General features: G+C 34.8%; 1 protein-coding gene across 2 annotated transcripts in view; it reads left to right on the top strand.

The window, feature by feature from the left end:
• Positions 1–12,247, top strand: part of MLLT3 (MLLT3 super elongation complex subunit) — a 135,387-nt gene that overhangs the window by 72,487 nt on the left and 50,653 nt on the right. For both annotated transcript variants that reach the window (XM_025164600.2, XM_007424946.3), the window contains exons 3-4: positions 110–192; positions 4,610–4,753. In XM_025164600.2, the coding sequence (XP_025020368.1) occupies positions 110–192; positions 4,610–4,753 (227 nt within the window). The remainder of the gene's footprint in view (positions 1–109; positions 193–4,609; positions 4,754–12,247) is intronic.

Here is a 12,247-nt window from a genome sequence, read left to right as displayed (position 1 = left end):
GCCAGACAAAAATCAAGGAGCCTTTGTCTTAGACAATTTGAATATATTTAGCCGTAGAATAACTGTTCAAACTATAAACTCAAAACTTTTTTTCTTTTTTCCCCCTCAGTGTGCAAAGATCCACCGTACAAAGTTGAGGAATCTGGGTATGCTGGTTTTATTTTGCCAATAGAGGTTTACTTCAAGAACAAGGTGTGTAATGCTGTTCTTTCAATTTCTCTACACATACATATTAAGTTCTCTAGATTTCCCCTTTAAATTGCCAATGACTGGAGATATCTCAATAAATGTCAGTATAAAATCTGATTGGTGATAAAATTTCATTTCTCATAGATTTCATAAGCCTCTTTCAGTCCTTGAAATGTGCTTGGGAAATCCAATTGAACTATCTGCTGATGGAATGGCACCAGTCCAAGAAGCAGATTCTCCATCTCCTTTGCAGCCTGTTGCATTCTTTCAAATTATGTAGTGAGTTGGGGGATACTGCCTAACAGACATTCAAGAACAGATGGAGAAGTTTTGCTGTTTAGAAATTCCCTAATACAACATTAGATGGTATCCAATAGATCAGGCATTTGAATTCATTATAGAGAATGTTTCAGTCTTAATTGAGGTGATTAACTCTCATAATATATTTTGAATATTTAAATAGATTTATAATTGAATAAAATTATCATATACATGAGTACAAAAGTTTAACACACCACTTTTCAAGAGATGATTTTTGTAGTTAATGTATCTCCATGTTAGAATTGCTCTGAGTAAATGTTTAAAGTACTTGACTGTTATTTCAGAAGAAAAAAATTACCTGCTTCCATAGTATTAACAAACAACAGATACATAGACACATATACACTCAAGACATCTAGTATAGCTAGTTAAGGTATTTGAGTTAACTTCATTATTCTAATTTTTTATACAGGGCATCGCTACATTTGTTCTTCTGGTTTTCCATTTTCTTCATTTAATATTAAAATGTAAAAGCTGATATTGGTTATCTGCAGTAGTGTATTGAATATTTACATTTTATATTTAATGAAATCATTTACTATAGGAGCTTACCTATCTTTCCCTCTTACTTGCTGCCTCCTATAAGTTCCCTTGAAAAAAACTATGTAGGAGGTAAAAGTCTAGAGCAGCGGTTCTCAAAGTGTGGCCTGGGAACCCCTGAGTGTCTCCAATACCCTTTCATAGGGTCCGCAAAATCAAACAATTACTTTAAAATTTATCACTTTTAATTTCTAATACAGTAAATATTGATAGATATAACCCACATAAACCACAGTCATTTTTAAGAATGTAAAGGGGTCCTGAGACCAAAATGTTTGAAAACCACTGGTCTAGAGAACATTGTGAGATGTGTCTGACTGGTCTGCATTGGGAGGGGTAAATAGTCTTCCAACTTTAATTGATTCATACTTGCCCATTGCAGGACTGTTAAGCACATTTCACAATGTTTTGTGAGTCCTTTTGATTTCATGGAGGGTCCTTTAAGGATGTATAGAGGGCTGTAATGGAAAGGAGGGAAAAGAAAAATCTATTGGTTAAACTGCCTTCTACTCATGCAGTGTTGTGTTTCTTCTGAAATGGAAAATGTATTTGTAAGGCAAGAGATGGAGACTGTATTTTGTGAGAATAACACTTGTTCTAAAAGTAATTTTAGTAAAATATCAGTTAAATAATACTTTACTATATTAAGGAAGTAGGCTGCTCTGTGTGGTATTTAAGAATGCAAAAAATAGTACAGTTTAGAGGAAATTGAGGATTTGAAGTTATGTCTACCATATGTTGTTTTGGCCAAGATGCTACATTTTAGCATAAATAAATTCCAATCACTGGAAAATAATGAATGTCATTGTGAATAAAAGTGAGTTTATTCTCTTATTTTAGCTGTACTGTTTTGAAAATATGATTTTTAATGTATTATTACATTTAATATTTCACTAGATGAAGTAGAATCAAATCATAGTCAGTAGCCATCCCCAAAATAACTAGCTTTGATCAACACATATTATCTTAAACAGCCCAATATTTCGAGTTTCTAGAAACTTCTTAAAACACCCAAACTTCTCAGTTTCTAGGATAGAAATATAATTTTTTTCCAAGAGCCTGGAATATGTTTTTCTACTTTTATAAATAGAATGGAAAGAATTACTTTTTACAAACAGTCTAAATTCCCACTATATCTGTATAAGCATTAAATGGCAATATATTACTCTTATGTGTCTTTCAGTACCAGTTAGTGGAAAATGAGAGTGGGAAACTGAGCCCTCATGGCATGCTTATGCTTCCTATGAAGCTTTTGGCTGACTATCGAAATAAGAAAATACTAGACTACATCTGCCCTAGGTCTGATTCATTATGTAATCATGGTCTACACATTATTATTCTACCCTTTAACAGAGCTATTGGCCATTCTAAACTCTACAGAGCACTGATGATTAGCTGTTACTTATGCAGTGTACATAGAAGTTCAGAACAGAGTAGTTTTGTGGAATTTGCCCAGTTGATTTTGAATATATTTTGTTTGTTATGTTGATTTCTATGGGAGGCATCTTTTCAGAGTTAGAGAAGATGAGTCCTTTTGGTTGTTAACAGAGAACTTAAAATACTGTATTCTATTTTAAATGACATGTTATTCATATATTAGATTTTGCTTGGAAAATAAGGGGTTTTTATGACTGTCACTTTCAACTCATGTTTCTTGGCAGTCTGAATTGAGCCAGTTTTGGGTATAAAAAACAAAAGCTCTGCTGAATATGGTCTTGCCTCAGGATGAATTCTTCCTTGTACAGCAGTTGTCCTCTTCTGGCCTTCTAGGAAGTATTATGCGCGCTCGCGCTCGCGCTCTCTCTCTCTCTCTCTCTCTCTCTCTCTCTCTCTATATATATATATATATATATATATATATAAAACGCAATAGTAATTTGATTCCTTTCTTTATACTGCAAACTGTATTACAGTTAGGAAGTATTATGATAGATAGATAGATAGATAGATAGATAGATAGATAGATAGATAGATAGATAGATATAACACAATAGTAATTTGATCCCTTTCTTTATATTGCAAACTGTATTACAGTTGTCCAGTAGATAAAGGTGGTTGTTCTTTCTTAGAGGATTTGCTGAACAGGCAGACTTTCTATCAAATATTTTACCTGCCTTCATTTAAGCTCTGGTGTAGTGAACAATAATAGTATAGCTTGTATAACAATTCATTTCCATCCTGAAACAGCTAAGGTATGATTAAACTTTTTACAATATATAGAATAAAACTTCACTGACACACAGGAAGAATTTTCACTGAGATTATTTAGTGGATATTATTTTAATGTAATTTAGGCACACACAGTTTTTTACACATTTCTTCTGGCTTTAACACTTGGGAATTAAGCACAATTTGAATTAAGACTGAAATTTTGTGCACATTTCAGCTGAATCTAGTGGAAGTTACTTCTGAGTAAATATGTTTAAGCTTATAATGCAAATCAGTGTTAAATGTTTGGGCTCCAATCAACATTGCTGACTAAATTCTAGTTTAGTCACTGGCTACCAAATGAGTTTGATCTAGTTCAATTTAGTTTAAACTAAAATTTAGTTTAATTTCAGTCTAATCTAATTTAGTCACTGACTACCAGATAATTCTGGCAAATCACTGTCTTTTAGCCTTGACCTTTGTTTCTAAAATGGAAGCAATTGATTCTTATACTATTACTTTAAGTTTATATGTGATCATAAAAACTTGTATTTCACTCTTAAATTTGCCTGTCTCTCCAATCCAAGACTCAGATAATACGATTAAGCAGTAGTTGAAAGTATCAGTGCTGCTGTGTAATAAAGAAAAAAAGCATTTGACCTGCCACATGGTTGTCATTATTAATTAGGAATTCTTGGTTGATCTTAATAGCTGCAATGAGCTGTAGGGAAAAAAACTAAAACAGGGTCTTAGATATTTTAGGGCCATATACATCATAATTAGCACCTTAAATTGTTAGGAATAATCAGTGCCAACTTGGTGAGACAAGGATAATGTGCTTATGGTGGACATCTGTACAATTTGTACAAAGTTCATTACAATAATTTAATCCTACAATGTAAAAGAATGTTGTGGAAATGCTATGTGAATGACTGACATAAAATCAACTGTAATTTTGGAAGATTGATTTGATCAGGATCAAAATAGCCTTTTCTCTCTCAATAATTTGAAAATTGTAATTTTCAAATTAGGAGAAGCATACTATGTAAGTAGTATTTAGATTGAGTCAACTTTTACTAGTTGCCAGCTTAACATTCAGTTACAAATATGCTAAGGTTAGAACACAGGAAAAATAAGCTGTCAGTATATTTTCAATTACAAAACTTTTGTTTGATCTTTCATAAAAAATTATCTTAAGGTGATATCAACAATACTTGAAAGACTGAGTCCCAAGTTGTACTTCAGTCTGGAAAGTCCCGTGCCCAAATGTCTACTCACTTTTAAAAAATTAATTAGTTAACACAATATTTTAGATGTAAATGAATGTAATCTATAGTATTGGGATAAAAGCCAGCATGTCACATGGTGTCAGATTTTTTTCCCAGTTGTCTGACTGTGTTCTAACCTATAGGAAGAACCGAAGAAAGTCCGCTTTGACTATGATCTGTTCCTGCATCTGGAAGGACACCCACCTGTAAACCATCTCCGCTGTGAAAAGCTTACTTTCAACAACCCAACAGAAGAGTTCAGAAGAAAGCTGCTTAAAGCAGGCGGGGTAAGTTTTACCTTTATATAAAAACAAGCAGCCACAGCAAATCATGAAGTAGATTCTAAGCATGGTGAAAGTTGTTTCCCTCCCTCCATAGCAAAAGCATTCCTCTAAGTTGAAAAAGCAGCTTATTTTTTGCACAGGTGTTCTAGATCACATACTATAGGTACATTGAAGCCAATGACACCAAATAAAAGTGAAAAAGCAGTAGCAGAAATACAGATATTATATGCCAGGATAAAACTGATACTGCAAGTCTATTTGGATCCAACTCCAGATCTAGTATTTATTATCAAGGGAAAATCCACATCCCTATAATTCAGAAGACACGTGGGCACATTAGATACCAACACCAGGGATATTTTGCTACTTGGATATTTTTTCTGTCAGGGATTGCACTCATTTAGTTGCAGTCTGGGAATTCTCTCATATCCAACATTTTTACCAAAATCTAAAGTTGAACATCAGTAGAGGGTATTGGACCATCTTGCTGTCTGAACTGAATACCAAGAAGGGTAAGAGTTTCCTCAATAGCCAGTCCTGTCCACAGGAAAACTCACCTGCTATTTACCTTAGTAAGCACTTAATACGTGTTCTTTCAAAATGCATTTTACAGGGCTGTTTTAATCATTGATCCTACTGACTGATCTTACATTCTTTTTCTGATAACTTTAGGGGATTTTTAAAAATCATCCTGGAAACAATATATAAAAGTATGAACTAAATCAAATGATATTCAATTCTAGCCAGATTTGATATAAGAATGAAAAGTAATGATTAAATCTGAGTGTATCATTTTCTCCTCTATGTTCAGTACTCCTTCTGTACCACAACCATATCACTCTTCCGGCCTAATAAGCAACAAAGCAATATTCATTGAAAGAAAAAGCTTTTCATGTATTAATATATCTCATTGGAATCTTATGGATAGTTTATGGACAACTATTCTTATTTACTCATTTATAAATAAATGTTTTTAGCCTCTTTCCATTAAAAGTAATCCCAAAGCAGGTACAGGAAATCTATACAAATCTAAAAAAGCTATAAAACAGGGCTATTACAAAAATATACTGATTGTTCAGTGAAAAACTTTGATAAATAAATAGGCTATTAGCTGATGCTGAGTAAATTCATAGGCAACCATAACAGGCCAGGGAGGGAATTCCAAAATGTATTTGAGGGCTTTGGTGACTGGGCACCATGTAATGGCATTGCAATTGTCACATTACTACCCACCATCCCCTCTCCATCCTAAAATATGTTTTTAATTACATTTTCATCAGTCCAAGAGTAGGGCAAGGTTGCTGTTACCTTTGCTTAGAGTCAAATTTATTTTTCTTCTTCCTTATACAGAACCAAGGTTATTTTAAGATTTTTATAATTATTTTATTGTATCCAGTGTACATTGAAGTTTTACAACATTCCATAAGCAAAAAACCCATGTCTCTGTTCCCCAAAGGAGCTCAGAAACCTAATTTTCAAGGTTTGGGTGATTGAACACACATGTGGAAGAACAAGTAGTGTTTTCCCACTTCCTCCCCTTTATTAAGAATCTTTACAAGTAGTCAAGTTGGGAGTTACATTAAAGATGCGCTGCTTTAAAAGCATCTTCAAATTAAAAATTCCCCCATTTTTCTTATGTTTAACCTATGCAATAATTGAAACAGTGTAAGGTCAGATTTATAAAAATAGGTTTGCTTCTTTGAGGAAAAAAGGGGACTTCCTTGTTTGTTAGGGAATTTAAATCTTGTTCACTTTAGAATACTAAATTCAGTATTAATAATTTGTATGTGGCTTCCCCCCACCCCCCAAAAACTTTGAAAGATTACTTTATATTTTATTGTTTGCTGTGCTTGTGGTATGTTACAGAATTTCTTCCAGCAGCGTAATTTTGGGGTGAGGTTTTTGCATTTTTTATTGAAAGTTTCTGCAAAACATGAAATGAAACTTATACTCTGCCTTTTAAGTATTTGTGTACTTAAATTAGATTAATAATTTAGATATTAAAGCCCCACTTTCTTTCTGCTAACATTGCAGACATAGCAAAACTTGTTTGATGTGTAATTTCATTTGAATCCATAGGTTCTCAGCTTAATTTTTAAATATAATTTAGTTTAATTATGTGACCTAAATGCTTCAGAATTACTCAAGTGGAAAATATCTCATATGAAGCATATAGGATATTTCATTTATATCAAATATTTATACAATATATATTACATATATATAGGTCAAGAAACTAATATTTTTGTAAAGAATAACCTGCAATTTAATCTACTTTCATCAGATGTCTACACAATTTGTAGGAAAAAAAATAATGATAAGCATTGGCCATTGAAGGCTACATATTTCTCAGTTAAATTACTGAATATATAAAATTGTTTCAACCATATTTTGACCAATTACTTTACTTTTTAACTGCTCTTACCTTATGTTCCTGAGCATTCACACAAACAAACTGGGAATAAGCCAGGAAACCACAAACAAATAAATCATAGAAACATACATATTCTATTCACATATCATGCCAAACTGAATCAGGCAAATCACATTATGACTTTACATGATATGTGTTTTCAGTCTGGGTTTTCATTTTACAAGACAAATGGAGCAGCAACATGAAATAATAAGTATGAGAGAGAAATATGTTTCTAACTTCACGCATAAAAAATTGGAAATGCATCAAGATTAATTCAGAAGAAAGTTGTTTTAGATGATCACACAGTCTTTTGGCACAACATACAATAAACTGTGAAATCACTAGGATTACGGCTCCTTCTTTTGCCACTGTAACAATCTGGGACAAACCTTAGGTAGATCCTTATATAAGAAACTACAAAGAAGAATGTTAACTGAAGGAGTGCAGAAAGTAGGCAAAGTTTCTATGCTCAGGTGATTCCTCATATCTAGGAATATTGTATTCAGCACATCTCTATGGCTATTGTGATCTATATTGGCCTGATTTTGGATTGTAGTTAACATAAATTGCCATGTCCTAATTTTCTCTTAAAGCCCAAGATCTGTCTCACCATATTTGTAGCCTGTCTGCTGCTGCTGTTCATCATTTTTATTGATTGGGCTTTATCACAAAATATCTCAAAGTTTCTCGCTGTCTGAAATCATTTTTCTTGTCTGAAAATGTTAATCTTGTTACTGGACAGAGGTTTTGTAAGTGCTACTGCTTAATGCTGGAAATACTTTCCCCAAAATCTTCCTGGTACAGTCTCTTGTAGGGCTGCTAATTGATCTGTAGTACCAGGAAATTGAATCTTCCTTGCCAGGAGTGTGAGATTTCTTCTGCTAAAAGGCAGATTGGTACATTAGGAATAATATTCTCCTCCTCTAGCAAAAATTCCAAGATTGGATTTTCTGTTGTACAAATGCTGCCTAATCCTAGTGACAGTGACAGTAGTGGCAAGCACCCACAGAGCTGAGAAGAGTATTTGGTATTTTATTCATTCATTCATTCAATTTGGATGCTGCCAGACTCCAACCAACTCTGGGTGGCTGAAAACAATAAATTACCATTAGTATCTATCTTGGAAGCCACACTAACAATAGTTAATTGCTTTGAATGGTAACTACCTTGGGGCTGGCTTGATTAAAGGTAAGATATTTATTTATGGTAATGAGTGAAAGTCTTTTCCTGATTGCTGGTGCAATAAGGAAGGTGCCCTTAGGGTCGAACCACCCCTCCCTCTCAGTTATTTGGTTCTAAGATAACCCCCGTCTGGGGGTGAAAAGCAACTGGAAAATCTGGTACCTTTCCTGAGGTACCAAATTTGTTATCAACCAGTTTCTCACTTCCCACCAGGCCTCTGGGGAACCAGGAAAGGATTGAAGGAGAAATCTTCACTCCACCCTGTCTAAATTGCAGGAAGGGAATGCACAAAACTTTCAGTAGACTGTAGCTCAACCAACCTGAGGTGGGTGCTAGAAGGCAGCCAATCAACTCCAGGTTTTAAACAAAAATCAACTTTATTAAAAGTGCCAAAAGAAGATAAGGTTCTACACACACAACACACAATTAAAAAGACATAAAATATAAAAAACCCTAATGCCAAACAACTCAGTTTCCAACCTTGCCTGAGGTAGTCCCCTCAGCTAGGACAGCCAACTCTTTCAAAACCCCAAAAGCTTTTCCTGTCTGAAACCGGAGAGAACCCCCTTCTTTTCCTTTATTGGTTCTCAGGGGTCAGAGGACTACCTCTGGGCCCATAAGGTTGGCCTGTTCTTTAAAGGACCAGTGCTCCCCACTACAGCTGGTTATTTAGTTCACCTCAGTTTACCATGGAAACCTTGCGCAGTGGCTTGACTCTTGGAGAAATGTATGTTCTAGAGATCTTAACTTATAGCTCATATATGCCAGGGAGTATAGAAAGGCCTAAATCTTAAATCCTTCATCACATTCTCGATGTGTCCTGTATATAGGTAATGCTACATGTGCAGAACCACATTTGGAACCTTCTTTGGCAGGATCCCCACCCCACACATACCACACAGCAACAGCACATTCATCCATGAATCTCTCTTTTGGGCTTCCTGACTTTGGCCTTATGGCATAAATTGGGTCTTTTTGCTCTAGCAAAGGCTATGCAATAGGCTCTTGTTAATACTGTCAGATTGTACTAAGCAAGCCTGCTGCAATCTTCCTGATTGTGAGCCACTCTTACAGAGCACACTCTGAAGGCAGCAGATGCTGAAAGTATTGTAACTCCCTCAACCAGCCTTCAACTACATCCCAGAAATTGTTTGGCAGCTGTCTCATCCCCTCCACCCTTAGATTTCTGATGTGCTCTTGTAAGCTCTGAGGAAATTGCTTCTTCCAGAGTTTCCTATACAGCTAGATGGAAAGCTTTTCTGGTCTTCAATCAGAGGCAATAGTTTAACCCTTTACAATTTCGTGTCCATCATGTTTTGGCCTTTCTCATTCACTTAAAACTGCGAAGCTTGGTTCTCTGGCTGTTACCTCCTCCTCTTCTTTTCCCCCTTGTCAGAAGGGTTTTTTTCCCTAATGCTGATTAAGCACTTTATGAAAGGTTTAATACATCTTTATGATCCAGCTTCCCCTCTGTTTTCATCATGGAGCGTCTCCCTCATTTTACTTATATAAATATTGAAACTGTCTGAGCCCAATTCTCTTTCTTTTGTGGAAAGTAGCCCTTTTTTAGAAGCTGTGATGTTGGCTTATCAAGTGGAGAACTGTGCCATTATTTCTTGTTTTTCATAAGAACAAAGTAGTCCATTTAGATATTTTCTTCCTTCCAGAGTCAGTTTCTGCTTTTTATTTGAATCAGACATATTATCTACTATTTTTCCTAACCCATCAACTATATTGGAAACATTGCTTCATTCATTACCTTGCCTTTTATTGAACTCTACAGCACTATTCTTCCAAGAACATTCTTGGCCTTCCATCTGACCAAACAGTTATATCATCTTCTGATCTGTGTTCACCCCATGAGAGCAATGGCAGCATAAGCAGGCTACCTGTGTCAGAGAGCTGTGTAAACTCAACCTCCACTTCCATCCAGCTCTAAATACTGGATCTTGACTGCCAAAGAAATGATTGTACATTTTTAGAAAAGTTGTCTTCTCTTTGTTCACCTCATGATGACCAGTTTCTTCCTGGTAAGAATCTTGCTATTTATACATGTCTGTGAATCACAATGGTCATGGTAAGGGCAATCTGGCTGCGACATCTGTCACCATTGATTTCCAAGGTTGATTTGGCTGATCTGGCTGGTTGGGTAGGGGTCCCCTTCCTCCATCACTGCTCCATGTGCATCCCTCCCAAAGCTGTGGGCTCAATGGAAGAGAGCAATCATGTCAAGATTGTGATGAAGAACAGGTTCCTTTTTATTACTCTTAATTTATAAAGTTACAGAAAAAAAAATACAAAACTTAAAAGAAAACAGATACAAACACAGATTAAGGAAAAAAAGTATACATTGAAAGAAATGTATATGAAACTAGAAGCTCAAAGCTCAGTCTTAAACAACAGATTAAACGTTGACCAATATGAGATGAAGAGATATCTGTTTAACCTTATAAGGGGTGAACAGTTATTAAATTTGTTTGTTTGTTGTGATGAAGGTTGGAAATATTTCTTTTCCTTTTCTTTTGGAAAAAGAATATTCTTATTCTTTTCTTCTTTCTTTCTCTTTTTTCCTGCACTTTTCTTTCTTTCCGTTCTCATTTCTTTAGTTTAGTTTGTATTAGTTTTTACTATTGTACTTAAAATTCTTAATAAAAATTATATGTATTAAAAAAAAACATTGACTAAGTAGAGTAATATAGATTGGACTTCCATAACACTACAAGGCCTGTTCATATGCAGATGAAAACATGTCTTTATCCAGGGTTTTATATCAGGTGTACTAGAACCTTTCTGCAGAAGTAGAAGAATATTTTTAGCTGCAGGCCATGGATGGTAAATCCAAAGTTCTTCATACTTAGCCTCTAAATGTTTAGACTATAATTTAATATGTTTTTAATGCTTATTTCTATTTCCAACACAAAGAAGAATTATTATTTACCTGGAGCTACAGTTCTTCATCTGGTCATTTATGAATTCAGTAACCTTCCCTCCTAGTGTACCTGGTTTCAAGTGACCTCTGTGTTGGCTATGTTGGTCTTCAGAATCTAAGAGATTCAGTAGATGGTACATCTGACTTCATTGTATACATAATGTGAACATTCCAAAGGCAGTCTGCATAGGTGTATAAACCATGTATAAATATACTTGTTGCCTAAATTTGATGGCAAAATAAATGAATTTAGGCTGTGCAATTTTTTTCTGATGCTTTTTTAAAAATAAAATTAATGGAGCAGAAGGCATTTGATTACATCAAAATGATAACAAACTTACAGTGGTGTTATAATGTAGATCTTACCTGTAATGTACTTAAATATGTACGTCATGGGTTTTGTGTCATAAAGTATATTTCATAACTTGTCCCCTTGTCTCCTTCACACAGATGCCCGTACCAGAAAGCAAATTACTTCATCCTCAAACAGTCTTATTTATTATTGTTTTTTTCAGCCAATTTTGGCCTGGTTTCAGTGCAGTTAAGTATAGATATGGAAATGGAAGGCATCTCGGAGACAACTTACTTCCAGTCCCTTAAAACCCCCCAGTGTCCAGTGTTTTGAGAGGATTTAAGGATGAGAATAGGAACGATTTGCCTCCCAAAGGTGTACACTCTCCCATTTCTCTTTAAATTCAAATAAATCCACACACATGCATACAAATCAGCTCTGCCCCTTCTGGTAACATCACCATAATATTTGAACTTATGTAGCTTTTTGAAAGATTGGGAGGATGAATTGCAACCCATAACCCCTCAAGCATTGCTACCTCTGGTGTAAGGGAAGCAGACCTCCAGGATGAATTCATAAAGTTTACAAATGTTTATTCATGTTATTTCTTTGTACTGTATTTGAATTTTTATGAGCTTTTAAAGCCATTGTTTTAGATATTTTTATTGCTTCAATCTG

The sequence above is a fragment of the Python bivittatus genome, unplaced genomic scaffold (assembly GCF_059951505.1).
Source record: "Python bivittatus isolate LINGU-HERP-01145 unplaced genomic scaffold, Pbiv_v1 ctg000850_np1212, whole genome shotgun sequence".
Classification (NCBI taxonomy): domain Eukaryota; kingdom Metazoa; phylum Chordata; class Lepidosauria; order Squamata; family Pythonidae; genus Python; species Python bivittatus.
Note: the sequence above shows the minus strand (reverse complement) of the source record. Positions and strands in the feature narration are given on the sequence as shown.